This window comes from Lontra canadensis, unplaced genomic scaffold (genome assembly GCF_010015895.1).
Source record: "Lontra canadensis isolate GAN:19392208 unplaced genomic scaffold, GSC_riverotter_1.0 scaffold86, whole genome shotgun sequence".
NCBI classification, from domain to species: domain Eukaryota; kingdom Metazoa; phylum Chordata; class Mammalia; order Carnivora; family Mustelidae; genus Lontra; species Lontra canadensis.
In genome coordinates this window covers 1,710,448-1,734,965 of record NW_022631080.1, presented here as the reverse complement: position 1 = coordinate 1,734,965, position 24,518 = coordinate 1,710,448, and the positions used below count along the sequence as shown (strand labels likewise).

At 35.6% G+C, this 24,518-nt stretch overlaps 1 protein-coding gene across 4 annotated transcripts in view; it reads left to right on the top strand.

The window, feature by feature from the left end:
• Window positions 1-24,518, top strand: part of DMD (dystrophin) — a 2,197,254-nt gene that overhangs the window by 924,758 nt on the left and 1,247,978 nt on the right. For all 4 annotated transcript variants that reach the window (XM_032883124.1, XM_032883125.1, XM_032883122.1 and 1 more), the window contains exon 30: window positions 14,705-14,866. In XM_032883124.1, the coding sequence (XP_032739015.1) occupies window positions 14,705-14,866 (162 nt within the window). The remainder of the gene's footprint in view (window positions 1-14,704; window positions 14,867-24,518) is intronic.

Here is a 24,518-nt window from a genome sequence, read left to right as displayed (position 1 = left end):
GTGACCATAATGCCAGACCTGGTTGTCATTTTATATGTTTGGTTAATTTTAGACCTAAATTGCTTTCAAAATTTTTCAGAAGTTAGAGAATTAGATGCATTTCTATAGAACAACATTGTTTAAAAACATTCACTGGGGATGGGTAACCAATGATAAATAGTACTTTGAAAGGTAGAATTAAAAAAAAATTAATTCTTAGTGTGTTAATAGTGGACATAGCTTCTAAAATTACATTTTTTTCATGTTTTGATTTTGGTGGTGTTTTCCCTTATAGTGGAAGAAAGGATATTGGATATCTTGATTCTTGACTCTTCAAGGTTGAATGCTCTGTGATAAAACTATTATCTTTTTTAAAAAATTGCACCGTAAGCAGACTGTTGTGCCAAACATCTGTGTTCAAGGTGACTTCGTTTTTGAGCTGAGTAGTGGACTATGCTCATAGTTATTCTCATAATAATTTTAATTGAATAATTGGCAAGAGTGATTACATTTTGAGGAGGGGAAACCAACTTGCCTAATATTTACACATAGGTTATAAATTCTATAGCCCAGCCCTAATTAATGTAAGAAAAATAGACAAGACAGTATATCTTTTTTATTTTTTTGATTAGAGAATAACTATTCTCTTTCTCTATTTGCTGTATATTCTTTCATTATCTGAGAAAGGTATCTTCTTTTACCTTCCATCAATTAACATGAGTTACCTTGATTCTTGATTTTATTAATATTTTAGCATGCATCTTGTATTTTGAATTTAATTGCCCTATTTTATAACCACAGGAACTGAAATATTATGTAACCTTCACAAGAGCAAAGGTTGATGGAATTATATTTCATTCTTATTTAAATCACTATAAATCATGAAGATGTATTTATTTATTGTTTTTGTAAGTAGTAATTCTGTTGTTATCTTTAAATATAATTTACCCTACTTCAATAAATAGTGTTTTCTTGGCTATTTGCATTGACATTTCTGAAATGTTTTACAAGATAGTAGTTAAAAATATTTTGTCTCTATGCATCCAACTATAACAGATTAGCTTTTTTGGATAAAGAGTCAAAGGGACACATCAACACACATATACATATATATGTTTGCATATATATTTATATATATGTGAATTTATATTTCTTTATACATATACATGCATGTGTCAATATATGTATATATACATACACACAGACACAAATACATGCATTCTATTTTACTACCTAATATTTAATTATTATATACTCTAAGTAAATTGCTTTTGCTTTGGGAGAGCATTAAAATATTTATGAATGAATATGAACATATACATTTAAGGATATCTCACCCTTAAATTTCTTATGATTTGGTGGTTGAACTCCTTGCTTTAAAGTTGGAATATCAAAAGAAGGAGTTAATGTATAAATTAAAAACATCTGGGGAGCTGGGTTACTCAATCAATTGAACATCTGACTCTTGATTTCTGTTCAGTTCTGATCTCAGGGTTGTGAGATTGAGCCCCATGTTAGGCTCCATGCTTAGCGAGGAGTCTGCCTTTCTCTCTCTCTCCCTCTGTCAGTTTGTGTGCTCCCTCTCTCTCAAATAAATAAACACATAAACCTTAAAAAAAATTGGGGGTGCTTGGGTGACTCAGTCTGTTAGTGAGTGCTTCAGTTGATTAAGCATCTGCCTTCAGCTCAGGTCATGATTCCAGGGTCCTAGGATAGAGCCACTCATTGAACTCTCTGCTCAGCGGGAAGTCTCTTCTCCTTCTCCCTCTGTCTGTCACTCCTTGTGCTTCTGTACACTTTTCTCTCTCTGTCAAAAAAGTAAATAAAATCTTTAAAAAATCTGATGTGAAGGCCTAAAAATTAGTCAATTATAAAAACCAGATCAGTAGTGTAGATTAGTAAATTAGCATTTTAGGAATGAATTTTTGAGTAGAGGTTTTTCTTTCAATTTTATTATCTATGAATATTTTCATAAAAACTGAAAGTTTTCTGTTTTTATGTTTGGTTAGCCAGCATATGGTACATTATTAGTTTTTGATGTAGTGTTCATTAATTCATCAGTTGCATATAACACCCAGTGCTCATCACCCCATGTGCCCTCCTTAATGTCCATCATCCAGTTACCCCATCCCTCCTGCCCCTTTCTTTCTGTAAGCCTCAGTTTGTTTCCAAGAGTCTCTCATGTTTTGTCTCCCTTTCTGATTTCTTTTAATGAGACCTATATATAGTTTTCACTTATGACCCATTATAATTTACAACTAATATTTAATTGCTCTAACATAAAATACTATTCTCAAGTAGGTCCATCTAGATCATCCATCTTCTTTTTACCACTCTCGCTTCTTTTAAAGCTACTTTCTTTTCAAGCCACCTCACAGACTTTTCGGTTTGAATGATCAAAACTGTTCTTTAATATTCAGGCAAGTCTGCCCTGAAATTACTTGTCCATTTTTTTTTTTTAAAGAAGGAAATGGGAGAGGGACATTCAAGAACATTTTTTTTTGCAATGTATTCTGGTATCTCAGGGCAATTCATGTATGGAGTGAGGAACAAAAGTATTTTCAATTTCATCAAGCTGTTTTTTAAGTCGTAGGAAAGTAAATATTCACCAGAAAGTTTCCTTCAAGGATCCAATAAAGTTGGAGAATTGCTTTACTGCCTCTGCCTTACGAAGTTGCCTATCTGCATTGAGAAAGGGCTAATTTAATAGTACTCTGTCCTTTGTTCTTTTTTGTTGTGACCCTAATTAATTGTATTTTAAGTATTATTATGTAATTCTTATTGCATCGTTTCTTACAAATTTCATTCTTGATAATTCATTTCAAATTTGCCAAATCATCAAAATGACACAGATGGAATAGTGTAGGAACTTTAATCTATGCATAGTCCCTCCCTGTGCCCTTTGATTTTCTAATCCGTAGAATTTGACTGAGACTGGGAACAGCATTTTGAAAATTTGCTCTACAATCTGATGATTATTTAGGTTTGAGAACTCTGGACTTGACTCTTATCTGAGCATGAATTGTTTAAGGCAGTCCCCTTTGCTAAGGTGCCCTATGTCTCAGATTCATTCCTAATGTGGACCATTAATTTTTTTCATCTCCATCTGCTGCTTATTAGAGCTGAGTTATCTCTTTACTTCAGAGAAGAAGCTCATTTTCAACCCCTGAAAAATTGAACCAAGAATGAATGAGGAAAGAGAGGGCACCTGGGTGGCTGTCAGTTAAGTGTCTGCCTTCAGCTCAGGTCATGATTCTAGGGTCCTGGGATGGAGCCCTCCATGGGGCTCCCTGCTCATTGGGGAGTCTGCTCCTCCCTCTCCCTCTGCCCCTCCCCTCACTTGTGTGGGCACTCTCTCTCTCTACCGTCAAATAAATAGAATCTTAAAAACAAACTACCAAACAAACAAAGGGGAAAACACTAGTTCTCCTTCAAGTCTACATTTCCCTGCTGGAGTAGAATGACTGCTTTCTAGGATGCCACAGCAAACTGGTGATGGCATGGAAAGTGCATTGCTCTTTTCCCCTATATGCTACACTTCTCTTCTGCCTAGACCAAAGTCTAGATGGAACAGACATTCCCTGTGAGACCAGTTTGGAAGACACTACAAAGTCCTGCCTGGCTGTGATAAATATTGTCTGTAACTTAATCTTTAGCTGTATCTGACTTGTGGCAAGTACAAGAATGCTACAAGTGAGTGCCTACCCCCGATGCCTGGTTGCTCCTTTCTCACTTAATACAGCCCCAGCACAATGGGTTTCACGTCCACATGATGGTAAGGTGCCACTGGGGAGAGGAGGTAGAGGTAAGGGGAGGTTGGAAAACAGTTTATGTCTCTTTCAGTCATCTTGATATCTCACAAGAGCATTCAGTGACAGATGACCCTGGTGTCTAAGGAAGAATCGAGTACAATGCACCTCGCTGCCAGTGTTTATCTGTTCCCCATGCTTACATCCACACACATGAGTCTTCTTTCTGTACTCCCAGCATATTGCTCGGGAATTGCACAGCATATCTGGCAAGCAAAAGGAAAAGCAGCTGTTCACTGCCTCTTCTTCCTGCTGTTCAAGGTGCAAATCCCAGCCAAATGAATCCTATCAGAGCCAAAGACCCTGGCAGTAATTCCTTGCTACAAATCTGTAGTCTTGTCTATCTTAGCTACATGGAGAACAACAAATCTGAAAGCCTGGTAATAACCTGAGGACAAAATAGCACTCAGCACAGCTACTCAGCTAGATCTTAGGAATTTTTCAGTGTGGTGTGGACGAGTGGGGTGACAAGAAGCCCTAAACATGCTCTGTCTTGCACTTCACCTTCTTCAGAACCGTGGTGATCATCTGGAGTACTTGTGATAAATAAATATTGTTAATCATCATGCATATTGAGAGGATGAAAAAGGATCATCCCAGGAGAGAAATCTTCCATTTTCTTAGATACTACTTCTAGTCAGCAGCCTGACTAAAATTGAACTCTACTGATGATTGACCATATAGGTCAACAGAGTCTAGAGCATTTTATTTCAAGAGAACCTGAACATTAACCTAAGACCATTATGGGCCTCCATTACAGTAAAAGGAATCCTTCATAGATGTCTGATGTACATCAGGAAAGAACCATTTCAGGTTATTGGGACCACATTTGAGACTACCTGACTGAAGACCGAAATCTGTTTTATAGGCAGTCCTTCTGGCCATCCTTAACTGGTCTGTAAAAGGTAGTGTGACAGATGTGCTTCTCAAACATCATCTCAAGTCCAGGAAACCAGAAACCCCGTGTCTACTCAATATCCTGAGGGTCTGAATTCCCAAGTGGAGAAATTGACTAGCACCAAAAGGTCTTCCACTCTGAGACCTCTGTCACATTGCTGTGTTGGCAGGAGATTACTGCCCTTATGTAAGGAGCACCAAATGGCATGTCATTCAATGACAAGTTGACACAGCTACCAGTCTGTCTACAGTTGTTGGTCTCACTGGATTCTACCTCACTAGAGGCCTTTACTTGTGTGATGACCTGAATACCTCAGCTTGGAAGCATCAGCTACGTTTTTGTTGTTGTTGTTGTTGTTGTTTTTGTTTTTGTTTTTTAATTGTGGAGCCTTGCCTTTTCTCTGCCTGTACTTGAATTATGGAAAAGTCACTGCATCTTTGGCTTTCTGGGATAATAGGAGCAATTGTCAGAAATCAACTGAGTTTCTCACTAGTTCATTCTGACTTGGGTTTCTGACCTCTACTTATTGCTTCATTCTACAATTTGATCTTACCCCAAGATTTGGATTTTTACTCTTACCTAGACTCTGTGTGTTACTTATATGTGTGTGGTCTCAATCCTAAGCCAGTTTATCCCTAGACTCCAGTTCTGTCTCACTCTTCTGTATCAGGCACAATAGTCTATGAGGTTTTAATTACTTATAATATCAATAACTTTTTAATTGCCTAAATTTAGAGTTTCATATTATGAGCACATGTGCGATCAGAAAGCACCTTGCCATTACACCAGGGAAGCTTTACTGACCAGGCAGTCTCTGAAGTTACCTTGAGAATGCTAGGAGAAGATGAACTCTGTAGCTGCCTTTCAGATTTACCATATTATACTTCCAGCACTTCCTTTCCAAAGCTGAAATAATGCATTGGTTTACTCCTGTGAGAACGGAAGACCAGTTTCATTTGTCTACCCATGAAGATGAATGGATGCAGCAAAAATCCAGAAATGTCTAAGACATATTACTGTACAGCTCACTGATCCATTCTGTCAATGCTTTACTTGAAAGTGATGGCTATCTGATGTCAAGTTCCATTGATAAAGTGATTCCCAAACATTGCTTTCGAGTGTGCTTCCTTCAGAGGTCACAGAAAAACTTCAATGACCTGCAGAGATCTGAAACATATGAAGTTCCATCTAAACATGACCCCAGTGGTTTTAACATTTATAATCTTTTCCTGTAAAGGAAATCATAGACAGCTCCATGCACATGGTTTTTGGATTTTTCTCTGCTGTGGTTTTAAACCAAGTAACCTTAACAAAAACAAATCCAGATAACCCTTGTAAATGAAGCAACATTCCTTTATATTTAAAGAATATACAAACACTTGTGTAATTATTGTAATTATTTGTAGCCTATCATGTATGCTAGCAAACATGCCACAAGAGCTAATTGTGCCAGAATTCCCCACAAGAATTATATCTAGAGTGGCTTAAATCAACACAGTTTTTGATTTGGGGCTGTTTTTTTTTTTGTTTTTCCTTGTTTTGGTATTTCTTGTCCAACAACACTGAACTCTACTGATGGTTGACCATGCAGGTCAATTCTTTCTTTAGGAAAAAGTAGGACTGATTTGAAAAACAAAACAGGCAACAAAGTGAAGCTTTTGATGGTTGCTAAGGCAGTGAGTTCCTGTAAGTTGTCCTTCCTGCTATAAATTATCTTCTCCCCCCTCCGCTTTATTTTTTAAATCTCCATTTTCCTCCTTTTATTTTTAAAATCTCCATGATTCATTTTGAAAAGCATTTCCTCAGTCTGCTGAAAGCATACCTAACCATCTAGAAATGTTATATGCAACTCTGTAAGGATCTATTATTTTCCTTTCACCATACAAAATCATGATTTTTTTTTCCTCATCAACCCTAAATAGGTCTGAGTCTATAGTGAGGTCCAAGGTGTTCCTCAAATTTAACTTTCCTTGAGAATGTTCTCCTGTCAGTTCTAAACAACTAAAAGTTGTTTAGAACACATATAAGTGTTTTTGAGACAAATGGAACATTCCTTGTGTTTCTTAAATAATTCCTGACATTTTCATGCCTTGCCATGTCTCCTTAAAGACCTTCAAATTATCCTTCAGAAAGTTTAACAGCCAATTCACTGAAATTATACATCAGTTGGGAAAGTGTTTCATTTGATAGCAACAATAGTCCATACTTAGAACCTTGCTAGATGGATATAAAATGTGCAATCTGCTGGCTGTTGTATAAGCCAATGGCATTGCTGTATCTTTAGAAGCCTTCTAATCATGCCATGCTACCATAATTCTCATTGTTTCAAAGATAGTCCCTAGATCCTTCATTATCTATCTCTTCACACCTACCAGAAAACATTTCCTACCTTTCCCTGGGCCACATTCCAACTGTTCCTCATATCTGTACTTTTTTATCTGCCTCTACCTCAGTTTATCAAGCACTGAATTCATTGACCATGACAGTAATTTGCTGTATAGTTTGAACCAAGTAGGACAGAAACATGAAATATTTTGCTTCAAACTGATGGTTGTTTCCTCTTTCTTACTGGCATCCTGAATATATCCCATTGCTTTACAGGCTCTGTGAAATTAAAAAGTTAAAGGCAGCTTAGTGCAGCTTAAAATTTCAATCTCCTGGGGTACCTGGGTGGCTCAGTATGTTAAGCTTCTGCCTTCAGCTCAGGTCATGATCTCAGGGTCCTGGGATCGAGCCCCGCATTGGGCTCTCTGCTCATCAGGGAGGCTGCTCCCCACCGTCTCTACCTGCCTCTCTGCCTACTTGTAATCTCTCTCTCTATCAAATAAGTAAAATCTTTAAAAAAAATTTCAATCTCCTATTCAGCTTACTATTCTACTGTTGAACTTAAACCATGGCCTAAGTGACCTGCAATAAAAGGGAAGAATGACCAGTTTCCTCTATACCACCATCACTTTTCCTTACCGCTTCTGGGTCCCATTGTTTACCATTGACCTGAGAAGTAGGAATGGAGGAAACTCAGCACATGTCTCCTATTAACTAGCATCTTCATGGTGTTCATGTATTTTATATAACAAGGAAACAAGCATTGACTTTTTGGAGGGTGTAAGTGTAGGCTCTTTAAGTGGTCTTTTAAAAGCTCTTCTGTCTTCCAAATTCTCTAACAAGGGAAACATGCCCAGTGACAATATCTTCAGGCCTCTTCATCATGGAGTACTCTTGCTCCTAGCAGAGTTTGTGCTAGACAACTCAAACATGGCTGCCTTTTTCAGTGTCTGCTTGACCTATGGAAATGCTACACCAAGCTTTAGGAACTACAGGCTACTCCCTCTCTTCGCTCTGCTGTCATTTACAATTTCTTTTCTTTTATTATACTTTTATAAACATGAAAAGCAAATAGAGCATTCAACTGCATAAGCAGAATCCAAGTTGGTAATTAGATGCCACCCCTATCTACTTAGAACTCCCAGACTCTACAAGTGATAGTGTTGGAACTTCCTTCACTTGCGTGGGGCAGAAAGATTGAAGTACCACTTTTCATTCCTCACTGATAAGTAAATGGAAGATGCCATCGCACTGGGCCATGGGTTCAGCCTGATTGTGATTCTTTTCAAACTCTTCATGGAGTTTTAGAGTAAGCAAGCTTGGTGCAGTAATGAAGGAAGAGCCAGATTTCCCACCATTGGTAAAGTTTTTAGAAAAGGCTTATTATTTCCATCTCTTAGAATGAGAGGAACTTAGGAGTCAGTGTTTTCAGTTCAAGACCTAAGAATAGCTTATGAGTCACGTAAGAGTTAGGAGGAAACAGCTAATCAAAATGGGTGAAAGGACAAGGGAGATACAGGCTTTCAGTTGTGCCATAAATACATCATGGGAACAGAAGGTACAGCATAGGAAATATAGTCAATGGTATTATAGTAGCATTGTATGGTAGCAGATGGTAGCTACACTTGGGGGGAAAATAGGATAACGTAAGTAAAGACTTGTCGAATCACTTTGTTGTACCCCTGAAACTAAAGTAACATAGTGTGTCAACTGTACTTCAATAAAAAATGCTCTCAAATAATTCAACAAAATAATTCAGTCAAAATGAGTATTCTTATTTAGTATTTGAACAAATTATAACCTCTTGATAGGTGACAAAGGCAAGCTAAAAGGAAGTAGTTGCATTAATTTACTGGCCCACTGAAATTGAGACTCTAGAAAAATAGAACTTTTTGGTGAAGGGCAGTCTGTGTGCACAGTGAGATGGGGCTGTTAAATAATGCAGATTAGCAGGTTCTCTTTGGTCTCCCTGTTAATTTCTCAAGAGCCACAGGAGTAGGATTTGGTTTTAGCACATGTCTTACAAGACTCCCACCCTCCACCCACTGCCCATGAGAACAGTGCTTACCTCGTTATTGTTCTATTTTGTGCAAGGTAGTGGTATTCAAAGTGGGGCCAATTCATGCTCTCCCCAAGCAGAAACTGCAAAAATTTGTACCTACTTTACTTGCATCTGAGTTTGAGAAATAGTTTTCTTGAGTTCATCTACTACTACTAAAATCACTCAAAGAAATGAAGCCTAATTGAACAATGGTTACCCTATTTCATTGCTTAGGGAAAAGAAGCTAAGACAATAATTAAAGTCAAACTGTTTTGCATGTCTAGTATCAATGACAAATATTTATAAACAATAAATAAATAATTAATTTACTACAAGGTGATCATAAGCCATATTCCCTTTTTTAAATGAACTGACATTTCCTTTGTCCTAGAAATGTTAATGAACACAATTTAGAGAATCCCTAGATAATTCCTTGTCACAGAGCCTGAATATTTTTGTTTGTGTCTGTGTTTGTTACCATAAATTGCAGCAGACTGGGCAAGAATCTGCAATTACTGAGAAAATCCATAGTCCAGACTTCTGAAAAGCCAAGTGTCTCAAAATTTCAGCCCACTAAAAAGAAGCCCTTTTTTTAAAGCTCGGGCTAAAGAAAGGGTAAATTTTACAATGCTAAACCTGGATTTTTATGCAATTTACAAAGCAAAACTGAGAGCTCCATTGGCCTGGCACATAGTAAGCAACCAAGGAATATTTATCACATAACTGGATTAAAAAAAAGTTTGTAAAGACACTAAGACATTAAAGTACATCTTTTGCACATTCATGCTTTCCATTCTGCAAGATTCATATCACTCTACAGCCCTTCACAAGTGACTCCACAGCAAAGGGCATCCTGATGAGATCCTCCTCCACAATTAGATCCAGGCATCAGAAGTCTTTCCCCAGGTTTTTCCAGAAAGCAAAAGCAAATAAAGTCAAACAATCACACACACTTCTAAAAGAAGAAACAAGGGGTGCCTGGATGGCTCAGTGGATTAAGCCTGTGCCTTTGGCTCAGATCATGATCTCAGGGTCCTGGGATCAAGCCTGGCATCAGGCTCTCTGCTCAGCAGGGAGCCTGCTTCCCCCTCTATCTCTCTGCCTGCCTCTCTGCCTACTTGTGATCACTCTCTGTCAAATAAATAAATAAATAAAATCTTTTAAAAAAATAAAAGAAGAAACAAAATAATGACAAAATCTCTCCCATTCCCAGCCCTACATCCCACAGATACCTGAAGAAAATTAATTTTGTGGCTTCAAACTAACTCATGCTATATAGGGAATAAAATTCCTCAGGTTTTTCTATTTTAGCATATATAGATACACATACATATATATATATGAATTCTATCAATATAGACTATACTATATATGTATAGTTCAATTCTGCAAAATATTTCGTGCTTAATAAGTATTTGCTGTTGGCTAAGAAGGTTAACTGTAAGGGAAATGTATATTTCTAATAATTGTCTCAGAGTTTCCTATTTTAATAATGAGATCACCCACATTCCTAACTCACTTGCAATCATGATCTTACTATTATTAAATGAAGTAAAAATGATTGTATTTTATAGAGCCTTTAATAAGTATAGCAAGGACATATAACTCCCTTGATGAATGATAATTTGTAAAAAGTTATTGGGATAACATCTGTAATGTTCTTTTTTTCTATTTTTAAGCCTCATTAATATTTAAATACATTTATTTTGTTTTAAATTCCCACTTCTTATTTCATTCTGGTAAATGAGAAATTCATTTACCAGAATGAAAAATTCATTCTTCTAGTTTCTTAGCCATATGTTCTCTGATTTAAGTGTTTGTAATATTGGGGCACAAACGTTATTATTTAAAAAAATAGAAATGTGAAAAACAAGTAATTTGCTGTAGAGACAACTATCCATTGCTAACAAAAGTCATTCAGTTTCTGATTTTATACTCTAGAGTACTTTGAGGAACTAATAATAAATTTCCATGTATGTTGATTATTTTAACTTAGTTTTCCTTGAATTTTTCTGAAAACCATAATAAAATTTTTTTCATTATGCTTTTTCCTTGCTGGCCATTATTAGGATTCCCTTTTTTACTTTTGTATTTTTGTTGTTGGTGGCCAACCTCTCAATATTGTTGTAACTCTCCTCATATTTGCTCTTTTTGTCTAGTTATATGATTCATCTTACTGATTAAAGAGTTAGCTGAATACATGGTATAACATTTTAAAATAAGAGTTAAACTGTAATGTGGACTAGCAATGAAAATCCGAGTCTGAGTTAGGACTGCCTACCAACTCTGTTCAGTGAGATAGCACAGGTCAAGTGGACAGAGGGTCCTAGAAAACCCACAGTCCTGGCCCCCCATCAGGATTTGTCTAACAAGATGTTTAGAAGTAGAAGACAGCTTACACCATGATTAGTTCAAAGAGTTCTGCAAGCTAAGATTGACATCAGGTCTTTTCACTCCCTGAGATAATAAAAAAATCCATGTATTGGTCTTTCTTATCGACTGCCAGGCCAAGCAAAAAACCAACCTACCTGAGGTCAACTCTGACATCATCTCTTAGGTCATTTCATTTCTTTCAATCCATAGAGTCTCATGAATAGAAAAGGTTAGATTTCTAAGTATAATTTTGAGACTAAATATGTGGTTTAACATTATGCTGTATTATTTCCTATTGAATTATATTAAAATTCTACAGGTGTGCACAGGAGAGTAGGCTGTTTTTGTCTTTAGCCAGATAAAGGACCAGATTTAAACAATGCCTGAGTAGGCAGTTACTACATGCTGTGATTGGAAGGTTTCTCCAGCCACCTGTCACAATGGTGAAATTTTATCATTAGGGATCCATTTCTCTGGAGAAAGTCTGGCTAGGCTACAGACATTCTCTTGTACAATACAGACAATTCTGATTATAGTCATAAGCACTGTTAACTGAATTATGATGTGATATAACTTCTCATTGAAGTTTTGACTGAAGAAAGGGGAAACCATATTTGAATTAGATTACAGGCCAAGGTCTTGGTCACTGATTTGAATTGAGTATTTTACTAGAAGTAGACTAAAGTTTCCTGTAAGTAATGTTCCATCCTATTCTGATACTTTTATTTTTTTTAATTTTTTCCCTATTCTGATACTTTTAATCCCAAGCACACATACACAACACACCAAAATAAAACAAAAACACTGAAATTAAAAAAAAAAAAAGCCCAAACAGGGAAGACTTTACTCCAAAGGATGTGTCTGAGTGATGATGACCTTTTTCCCAGTTTCTTTTCTGAATCCAATTTTCTAACTTCTTGAATGCTACTCTGTTTTCCTCACTAAAAAGCTTTGTTACACCATTCATTCAGTCATGAACAAAAGTATTGGTCTCTTTTTCTAGGATCTGGTATTGAGCAATGAACAAGACATCCATAGTCTCTAATCTCATTGGCACTTAAAGTCTGAAATAGAGGAAAAAACATAATGGGAAATTGCAATATGATGTGATACATAGTGAGCCAGAAATACAAAGTACAAGAGAGAACATAGGGTGTCAGGAACAGCCACCTGATGAGGGAGATATCCACATTTCTAAGGTAAGAGCTAAAGTATAAATGTAAACTAGCCAATTAAAGGAAGTTGGGATAGAATTGCTTGAGGAAAAAGGAGTAGCATGTTTAAGGCCAAGTATCAAGAGGGACATAGTGTATACTGGGGAATGAAAAATAACATTTCTCAGTAGCTTGAGCAAGGACTATGTCTAGCAGGGACTATGAAGGAATTTTAAAGCCATATTAAAGAGTATTTCATCTATCCTCAGGAAAATAAATACTCACTACAGGAATTTAAGCAGGTAGCCATCATTTCATTTTAGAAAGAACACACTATAGCTCTCTTGCAGATGGGTAATGATAGGGTAGGATACCAGCCAAGAACCTGTACTGTATTTGAGGCAAGGGCTGCCAATTGCCCCAAGTAATGACAGTAGATGGGGGGAGAAGAGGACAGAATCAAGAAATATTAGGAGGTAGAAGAAAGGATTGGGAATTGATTGCCTGGTTTAACACAAAATGATGAAGGACATGATAGAGGAAGAGGAAATATCCAGAATCATGCCTAATAAAGGCAGTGAATAATTGCCAGTCACTGAAATAGGGAAAACAACAACAACAACAACAACAACAAAAAACAGAGCAAGAGCAAAAGCAAGTTGGAGAAATGGAAAGTCGATGAGAAGGGGGCCCAAAAAGTGTCCATATTTGGTCATGCTATTGTTTTGGTTGCTGTGGATGTCCAAATAGAATTGTCAAGTAGGGCGATATATATGCACTTATGGAGATCGAGGCAGAAATCTGGACCAGAGGCACAGAGTTGAGCATTGTGAGGGAAAAAGAGCTAATTGAACTTGGAGGTGTGGGTGGAATGAAAAGAAAGGAAAACCTAAGGCAAAATCCTGAGGAAGATTTATAATCCAGGTAGAAATACTAAGAATGCCCTCCCACTCATTTTGTAGTGCAAGACTTGCATCTCTTTTAGCTTTAGTCATAGTTGAGTAATGCTATGTTCCAAGTTGGCTTCATTAAAGAATAATGGCATTTCTAATACATTTTATGCTAAAGAGCCCACTATATATTCTTTTTTAAATGTTTTAAAATATTTTTTATTGAAAGAGAGTTGCCATAGAGTGTTATGTTAGCTTCAGGTATAGAGCATACTGATGTGACAACCATGGATATGACCCTCACAAGCAGGGTCATTTTTGAAATGCTGCTCATGGTCTTTGCAAAGGATAGTTCTCTCATACCAGATAATCATGTCTACATATCATATAATAAAGAAAAATACTTGCTGTGATGCATAACTTACGGGATTCTCAGTAAGTCACTTGTCCCAGTCCTTGCTTGTAGAACTATTCTTCTAAAGGTGAACAGATCCTTGAAGGGAGACTGCGCAGTCTGCTCAGCATGCTCTTTATATTTGGAAAGTGTTACATTACCCTAATCATACCTATAGTAACAATCAAGATTAATTGCAGCTATATTAGGATTACTTATTATTTGTTCCACTTCAGCAGTAACACAGATCCAATTGTACCAGTTATTTCCACATTCCAAATTGTGGGAGAAAACGGGGAAGAAGCCCATGCAAAACGGGAAGAAATCGTATTTAAAATAAATCCATAACCAGATGGTTATCTGAAAATTTCTTTTTGAAAGGGGCTGATTCTGAACAGATTGTGTATGTGTCTCACTGGTGGAAGTGGATTATCCATCTTGAATTGGATTGTGATGACGATGACCCTATTCTAAGTAAACTAAATCTCTTGAACTATATAATGAGATCAGGAGGAACATTCGGCCTGAGAACGACAGATTGCAATGACTGAGATGATTTCACTAAATTTTTTTTTCCCAGCCTCTTTCCTTGATATACATAATTCTGTAGTTTTTGTCCTGCAGGGATTCTGGATCCTGTAGTTCTGTGTGCTAATTCTTATTTCTTATTCTTATTTTTGTTTTTTTAAGCAGAGCTGAATGAGTGGCAGGAAGCTACGAAATCTATCTTACAAAAAGGTGATTGTGGCGGTGTAGAATCTTCATTTACTTTGCAGCAGGATTGCAGAAAAACTATTGCAAGTAAACATTGAATTGCTTCCTTCTTCCTTCTTTTCTTTAGGCCGTGAGGAGGCAAAAGTTGCTAGAGCAGAGTATCCAGTCGGCCCAGGAGACTGAAAAATCCTTGCACTTAATTCAGGAGTCCCTTTCCTCCATTGACAAGCAGTTGGCCGCTTATATTGCTGACAAGGTGGACGCAGCTCAGATGCCTCAAGAAGCCCAGGCAAGTAGACTGGGAATGAGATACCATTACTTGGTGTGTTATTGGAACAGGACATTGCTGAATTTCTAAGTTAAAATTTATTCAACTAGTTGTACAGAGGATTATCTGATTAACTAACTTGACTGTTTGAAAGTAAGAGGGAAAAAGAGCTCTAGGTTAGTACTCTAAGATTTATATCTCAAAGTATGTAATGGAGGAATTTGAAATAGAGACACTTACAAGGCAGGGCAATTGCATTTGGAAGTCTGCTGAAATCAGTATTTTCAAACTATACTTAAGCTAGAGGGAAACCTTAAGAAGGTAAATTGTAAAGAAGGAATTTGTAGGGTGCCATTAAAAATGCAGGCTCAAGTATTTTATTATCAGCTCATATTTGTGATTTTGGAATTTTAAGTCTTATGATCTCTATATTGTTCTACAGGTGATGTGTGGTAAGTAGTTGATAGCAAACTGAGATGTAAATTTGAATTTATTACAAATAATCATACCACATGTACTCACATGTACTCACACACTGTGCTCAATCCAAATTAAGAAATGTGCTAAACCAGTTTTTCAAGAATGAGAGTTAAAATACTAATGAAAATAAACCTAAGTTGATTTTATACTGAATAAATTGAGGCTATATCTAAATTACCTCTCACTTTGGGAAGTATTTTTTATAATGCTATATTTCTATTTAAAAAACTTTAAATATATGTAAAGTATCATAGCTATTATTTGTTTCAATATCTTTGGGATTTTCTGAAAGTAAGGTAATAAAACTACTTTTCAAATACTAGGTACAAATTAGGAACCCAGTAACCATGGATAACTCAGAGCAGTATATTAGGATGTGAGGGTCCCATCCCAAGGACCCTCTTACCACTAATTGGTGGAGATGCCTGAATGTTTTCATTTTAAAATGAATTTTTGGATTAAGTATTAGATTTAGAGATCGTGGTTACAGTGCAATTATAGTGCACTGAATCATAGTTAAATTGGTGCCCAGAGCACCATTGGACACAGTAGCATGAGGTAGTTTACCATATTGTCAAAGTTTGACCAGGAAAGTCCCTGAGAACACAGGGCTGGGTACAGGTGGTTTTGATAGGCTTACAAAGTCCAGGGCACAAGGTTTCCTCATTGACCATTGCAATAGGGGATAAAGAAAGTGTAGTTCATGGGAATCCTGGTGATAGCATCCTCATGATAGTTTTTCAGTGGGACAAGTGTAAATCATAAATGGGAGATGATCGCAAACACTGTCGAGGATTTTAAGCTCCCTGGTATACGCACTTCTTCAAGCTTACATTAGTCCAGTGCTCAACCATTAACTCTTTCTAAGACTGTCCCAATTTGAGTCATGCAGAAAACTTTACAGGCAGGCTTTAGAAAAATGCATGACAGGAATGGGAAATTATAATTGAGTTGAGAAGAGCTTCATGATTATAAACTAAAGGCAGAATAAAATTGTTTCTTTTTAATTTCAGTGACATAAACTTGGCAGAAAGTTTGATTAAAGACTGCTCATAAATTTCTGAATATAATTAAGGGAAACTTGGAACAGTATAAATATTAAATATTAAAATTGGACATTTTTACTATAAAATATATAGCTTTTTAAGGCTCACAGAATAAAAATATGAGTAGCAATATGAAAGTATGAGATAGGCAATAGCTATTATTGTCTTAGAAACAAACGGGAACTTTTAGGGAAAAAAGTAACTTGTTTAATTGAAAAGGTTGTGGACCCTGAGTGTTCTCTTTTGTTAAGATAGGAATACAGGATTCCATAAACAAGAATACAACATACTAGTTTTTAATACCATAATATAAAGTGTTTTCTTTGGTTTTGTCAAATAAAAAAGCTCCAGTAAAAATGTTTTTAATTACAACAGTTCAAAATGCTTGCAAATAACAGTACACAAGTCAATTAAGACATTTCAAATCTACTTGAAAAAAGGATTATAGAGCACTAACAAGCTCAAATCCATTTTACATGCATTTCTTGTTGCACCTGCATTTTCAAGATAATTCTTGACTTTGAATTCCCCAGCTGGTAATATATAATACTGGAAAATGCAGGCCACCCAAAAGCTATTAAAACATTCTTCCCCAAGATTTTATTTTTTAAGATGACAACAAGTGAATTGTTTTCTGGAACAGAGTTATCAGGTACTCAGATTAGCTTCAAGGATTACATTTCCTGAAGCTCAATTTGAATCTCTCTCAAAAGAAACAAGTAGAGCGTAAAGAGGTTGTCTGTGACGTAAGAACATAACATAAACAAATTTGTCAGACAAAGAAACCCTTAAGGGTGCCACCTAAATGACATTTTTAAAGTGTATATCATAGGGGATAACTTTCATGGTTTGTACTAAAACAGAACAACTTGTTTCTTTAAATTTCCGTCAAGGTTCACTATTAATTAAAAGATTAGGTGGACTTAGCTTTCCCTTTTCAGAAATAGAGTGCTTGTCTTAGTATATCACTGAGAAGCCAGACAGACAAAGTAAATGCCATTACCATATTTGGTCATCTTAAATAATGTGCTCAGATTTCCTGTCGCACACTGGCCCCATAGATTTGTGGATGTCTGACTCCACCGTGTGGTGCACTCATAGTTTTGCTTCTAAATTTAAATCTGTTACTAGAGCCTTCTTTTTCTGCCTTTAAGACTGAGATTCTCAGGAATAACAAATTCTCAGTATTACGAACATATATGCAATGTGTATAACTTTCCAACAGGTATGCTCTTATTATTTATAAAAGTAGATGTAGATGAAGATTGTTCCTTGCTTTCCATTTGCCTTTTGTAACTATAGGGCAGAAATGAGCTCCCCACTGCCTCAGCATGTTCATTGATCCGTTCTCTGTTATGATTACAGAACTGGGCCTTCTGATTCTAAATCAGATTGAACATATTTGCTATTTTATTTAGTAGTATGAGCGCATAAGGAGTAAAGCCTAACCTTTTAGACAATAAGGCTATATATGTGAGGATATCAGAGCATACAGTGACTGGAGTACTTTATTTCAGTCAGTAATACTTAAAAAAAAAAAAATCTTATATCGTACGACCGCAGCATCAACTGTCCAATGCCAGGCCATATAAAGCGAGATTTTTATTAAAGTACAAAATTAAGATAACATCTTACTGATTCACCTAGAATAAAGCAAATGGGAGGAACTCTTCTAGATAGAGAAAATTATCTTCTAGGTACAGAAATCAGAAACTTAAGAACTCTTTTAAAAATAGTATGATTAAAATATGAAAACCAATGAGTGTTTCTTTAAGAACAGTTTTACAGTATAAAATCAAATTATATAACTGCAGAACAACACATAGCATGAATATAGTTATCTACTCCTTAAGTGTCCTGCAGAACATACTGAAACACAGATTTAGTTTTAGCCCCTACGATCTGGAAGAAAAACCAAAGTTCCCAGGGTGTGCCCCACACCAATCATGTCAGAATCTCTTGGGGGAAGGGGGCACTCAGTCGTCAGAATTATTGGAAATTCTCCCTAGTGTTCTCACATGTGGCAAAGGTTGAGAATGACTTTGGAGAGTTCATTCTTGGTCATGGCTGAAATGCTCCACAGTCTTTTTCTCACATCACATTTCTCACCACTCACTCTTTGATATTCACACCTATGATATTGTCAAGATTTCATTGGGAGGGAGTTGGGATGACTTTCTCTTCTATTTTGATTGTCCCCTTACTCTTAGGGGAAATGAATGGAGGTAGAAAACATAGTTGAGAATTCCTGCAGAAATGAATTAATTCAGGCAAATAGAATTTTCAGCATGGCTGTTTAAAGATGAATTTGCCTTGGTTTTCTTATTTTCTTCTTCTTTATCCCTAATTCCACATATCTTAATTTGCCATTCACCTTGGATGTGCCTCTCAGTCATTCTGGGAGCCAAGATAATCATGTGCAAATAACCACCTTAAGGTTTGCAATTCTTAAAATTGCAAAGATATTTCAGTCTACAGCTTTTCTTTCCAATTATACCAATAATTTCATAATTTTGAAATCTCCAGTATGTAAGAAAAATCCAATGTGGCTACCTGTTGAAATGTTCTATATCACAAAATGTTGATGATGCACAGTTTGTTATAGAGAATATTACAGTGTCACTAAAATTACCACAAGAAGCAGTGGGCTGCCTAGTGGTGATTGCAATAGTTCAACATTCTGTTTCTTTTGTCCTGAAGATTCCTGATCCCATCTTTTGCAACATCATTTCCCACATAGTAGATTTATGTGCATGAGTAGAGGGGAAAAAATTCAAAGCAAATTAGGAAACAAATTATCATCAAAGGAGAAGTCCTCATAATAATAGAAAAAGTGCTCCTATATTTTGCTCATTAATCTGGGACTTTCAGGTACCCCAGGTCCAGTATAGACTGAATTTCTTCCTTCCATCTCTTTTTCCAACCCATTGGCAGTGTCTCTAAAACTTAGTGTCAACAAATAGAAAAGAGGGACCATTTTTTTTTTTTTTACTAAAGAAAGCTATTAATTTAAGCTGACTGTATTAGCCACACATCAAAACAATTTGTAACTGAGGTCTTCCTGTGTTTACTGAAGCTAAATCTTATAACTTAGTTTAAATATATTTGGCCATTTTTAAATGTAAGCATTCCAAACTATCAAAATGAGTGGCTTAAAAAAATAAAAATCTAAATTCAGATTTTGGTCTGTCAGATTAAGCTTACAATTTCATTATAGAATAAAAAAGACTTTCATAGTGTAAATAGGCACATTTGAGTGCTAAACGACTCAGAACAGTCAAACTTTACAGCCTACTTCACTGATTTATGAATTAGACAGTATAAGCCCTCATAGCAGAATTCATTCAGGATTTATGTGATAATGGAATAATTTAACCATAGAAAGAGAATATGAAGATCTATTACAGACATTTGGGTTCTAATGTTAAACCCCACATAGGTGTGGCAGAAATATTTTCTTTTCTTTTTACTTAGCAATATAAATATGATGGTTAACACAACACGATTAATTTTAAATCATTCTAACATTGCAATGCTACCTGTGCGTCTTACCATATAGAACTGATTACTCCTGAATTTGTAATGACTGTTCTCATTTCAGTATGTTTAGTAGTGTGAGAAATAATTGCAAGCAAGTGCTACAGAAGATACAAAAGATTAGAAATGTACTACACCTCATTGACTATATTTCGAAAAATGGCACAGTATCATGTCCTCACAGGATGTATAATGAAAAAGAAATGGAAGTCTTTCTCATATTATAAATTCAAAATTGTACATCTTAATTCTGCAGTTCAGTTACAGCATCCAGTTGTGAAAAACTACACATTCTAAATACAAAAGGTGAAGCTAGCTGTGTCATGCTACATTTGCAGTGAAAACTCTTAAAGCACTGAATATTTTGAGGCAACTTAGATTGGAACTATTATTTTCTGTTTTTTTTTTCTTATATAAATAGATATGTATTCCCAGAATAGCTGACCATGAAGTTATAAATCTAAAATGCATACCCAGGTAACCTTTGGTATCACATACACTGTTGTAGTTTCCTTGAAGCATTTATGAATATCTGAAACTCCCTTGTTTATTTTTGAATTAGTTTTGTTGTTGTTGTTTTCCCTGTTGACCTCAATTACCTTCCCACCAAAGGTCAGTTTGTAAAAATCAGGAATGCCTAACAGATCTTCAATAAGTATTTGGTGAATTTATTCAATTCCACAAAGATTTACCACATTTAGTCACTAAATATGTGTCAGACAAATGTGCTAGGAGCTATTTTTTTTAAAAAGTGGACACGCCCTAAATGGATTTTGCCATCTTGCCATAAGATAGCAGGAAAGAACCAGTCAAATATACCATAATAATCAAGAACCATTTTTAAAATGAGACTTAATGGCATCATGACAAAAAAAAATAGAATTGTGACAATATCTTGTCGTAGTACTTTATGATACTGCTAAGTTTTGGAACTTCAGAACACTTTAGAAATACTTTGAGGAGTACACAATAAAATTTTTCATGTGAAAAGAAGTGATTAGTGGAAAGTAAATATTCCAGCCTTTCCAGGTATTTCAGTTTTTTCAAGGTCTGTACCGTGTCAATGATGACTACTTTCAAAGCATCTGCCTCGTTTTCTTTGATCATTACCATAATTTAATGAGGTAGGTAAGTCAAATACTTAAGCTTAAGAAAATATTTGAAGAGCCTAGATTATTGATTAAACCTGGGGATGGGCATAGGGAGTTACTAAAAATGGACACACAGGATCATTTGAGAAATGTTCTATAAATCAAATCATGACTAGTGGTTGTGCAACTTTAAATTTGCTAAAATTTCTTGAATTGTGCATTTATTGAATTATATGGTAGATAAACTATACCTTGATGAAGCTGATTTTAAAAGAGACTATGTAATAAAGAATATCTCACATAGAATATTAAAAAGCAATTTCAGGGGCAGCACCTGGGTGGCTCAGTCGGTTAAGTGTCTGCTTCGGCTCAGGTCATGATCCCGAAGTCTTGGGGTTGAGCCTCCCTCAGGTTCCCTGCTCAGTGGGCAGTCTGTTTGTACCTATCCCTCTTTGTCTGCCCCTCCCCTTGCTCATGCTCTCTCTCACTTGTTCTGTCTCTCAAATAAATAAATAATATCTTTAAAAAAAATAAATTCAGATTACCATCAACTTTTTTAGTCCATTGTTTAAATACATAGTCAAGGGTGAAATGTGAGGTATTTTGTTAAATAACGTGGAATTAACTTAAATGGTGGCTATTTATCAGTGACATCCTGGGGTCCACTATAAGACCTTACATAGTAATATTATAATGTTTCATTTGTTCATAGTGAAATATATTTAATGATTTCCATTTCTAAAGTATTTTTCACTGAAGCTGGAACTTTACCTCAGATCTATTTTCCCCACTTTGATAATTAGCTCTTTATCAAGCAAAAAATTAACCTGTAGCCACTACACTTCCTCAAACTTCTATGCAGTATTCAAATTTTCTCCCAAAGTTCTGTCTCTGCACTTACCTAGTTTGAAAAGTAAAGATAATTGCTTGAAAATGTAGATTTATAATGGACTGTTTTGTTATCATTACCATCATTATCCCACTGTAACGATGAGTAGCATCATTTTTCAGATGTATTACAAGGAATAATAATTCCTCAGTATTCACATTTTTGGTTTTAAAAGTTCTGTCCCCAAATTTACTATTAGAGTAGTAGGAGGGGGACAGAAGAAGATGGTCATCAGCTAACTTCTTAAATTTCTTAACACAAAGCTCCACCAAATACTTATAACTGAACTAAGTTAGAAGCTAAGTTTATTTTGGTGATACTAAAATGTTTGCCATTATGGCATAAACTTGCACATACATGTATATGTATATGTGTGTATACATACACACGATTACATTTATGTATATATTTAAGTTATTAAATATGTACGGGTTTCCAAAGTGCTTCACAGACCTGAAAACAGCCTCTAATTAAGTTGTTATAATACAACAAACTATTTGGCCTGTTGCATATTTCTGAGAAAAGTGAAAACTTCTCCATCTGATAAAGCTTAATTTATAGGTAACATGATTTCTATCTTGTCTAACTAACTTATAGGATCTTTCCACAAACAGTAATAAAAAAAGTGTGAATTTCTTCTTTCTTTTGTACTTATTGAAATATTCAAATGTATATTCTAAAACTCCTCAAAATTCTTTGCCCACTATCATAATGAGTGTACTTTTTTTCATATCCCCAATTGTTTTAAAAGTAGAAATAATCCAGGATCCTTTAGCATACTTTCTTCCTTTAATTTTGTGTCCATATTATATATGGCCATTTCCTTTTCTCGAATGTGCAATTTCAGAATTGTGATTTGTTTTAAAATGAGTAATCTAATAGTGTTACATTTCTTCATTAATTGTCTCAACATGACATCTTCTAATATTTTTTCTTTCTGAAATGTTTTAGTTATTTTCTCTAGAATCATTTTCTTTATTTGACATCACAAAAGCTCCAAAAATCATTTGATAGAAAGTGTTCTTTATTCCATTAAATACTTTCAACAGCTACAGCTTCAATTTGCTTGCCATTTTGTCATTAATTTGATACATGAGAATGGTCTGATAAGGTAAATCATGGTGAAAAGACCTGCTCTCTTCTCAGTTAATGGTTAAGTGCTATATTGGAAATGTCCTTAAAGTTTGATTAATTTTTAGCTGTGTAATTTGCCCTTTACCATCTTTCATGGAAAAATGGATATTTCTATTTCCATTGTTGTTTCCTACTTTCTGTGTATAGTGCTAGTTATAAACATAAATGCAGTATTGTTATGTGTCTTTTCTTGGGAATGACATGATGTCATAATTTGCTTTATATAACTTTATGAAGAAAAAATAATCTAGTGATCCTGAGAACTCCTAATATAGTGTACGTGGGTGTTCTAAATCAGTAGCCCTGATCTGCTCCTTCCTTTCCTTTCATTTTGTTTTGTTGGAAATCACTGATTTTATATAAATCCAGGCTTAAAACTCCACAAGATCAGTTCATTCGTTTTCTTCAAACAGTTTTCACCCATATCCTGGTAGATCTTGGATGAAAATAGAACTCAAATTGTACAGCTTTTACATATTTTTTTAAAAAGATTTTATTTATTTGTACAGAGAGAGATAGAGGGCACAAGCAGGGAGGAAGGGCAGAGGAAGAGGGAGAAACAGACTCCCCACTGAGCAGGGAGCCAGATGTGGGGCTTGATTTCATGACCCAGGGATCATGACCTGAGCCGAAGGCAGACGCTTCACTGATTGAGCTTTTACATCTTTAGATCTTACAGATCTGGTAGCCACATATGGAAATCCTTTTTCTTTGAATTAAATCTTTTATTTTCAGTGTTTTCTTCTACAGTTATTTTTTCATTGTCTGACCATAATGGCAAGAAAGATGATATTGTGTGTGTGTGTGTGTATTTTATCAGAAGAGTTTTAAAATAGGAGATTGTCCAGTCTGCCTGAAAGTTTCCATAATACTCTGTTATTTAAGCACATAACTTACCTCTTTCACTGCAGACTTGCCCTAAAGTGATAAACAATTTTTAATTATGTGGTTCCAGAATAATAATCTGATGAGGTTAAATAAAGTAGGTCGTGATTGATGTCCTAAGTACAAACTAAAAATGAATTATCAGTTGAAAGTAAGAATTGTAGAATTTATTTTTGAAGATGCTCACTAAATAAAAGTATGATGCATGTTATGAAATCTTCCCAAATTACAATTGATTGGAAATATATATCCATTTTTATCTTATACTTTTAGTAATTGAATTCTTGTTACTGAATATATAAATTGTGTTAGATAGATTTTCCCAAATCTACTTATGTGATGTATTCTGACAATAAAAGCAAAAGCATAATCTTTATTTTTATTTTCTTTAGAGAGAGACAATGAGAGAGCATCACACACACACACACACACACACACACACACACACACACACACACGAGATAGGGGGAGAGACAGAAGGAGAGAGAGAGACTCTTAAGCCGGATCCACATTCAGTGCAGAGCCTAACACAGGGCTCGATCTCTGGACCCTGAGACCACGGCCTGAGCCGAAACTGAGAGTCAGACAGTTAACAGACTGAGCCAGTCAGG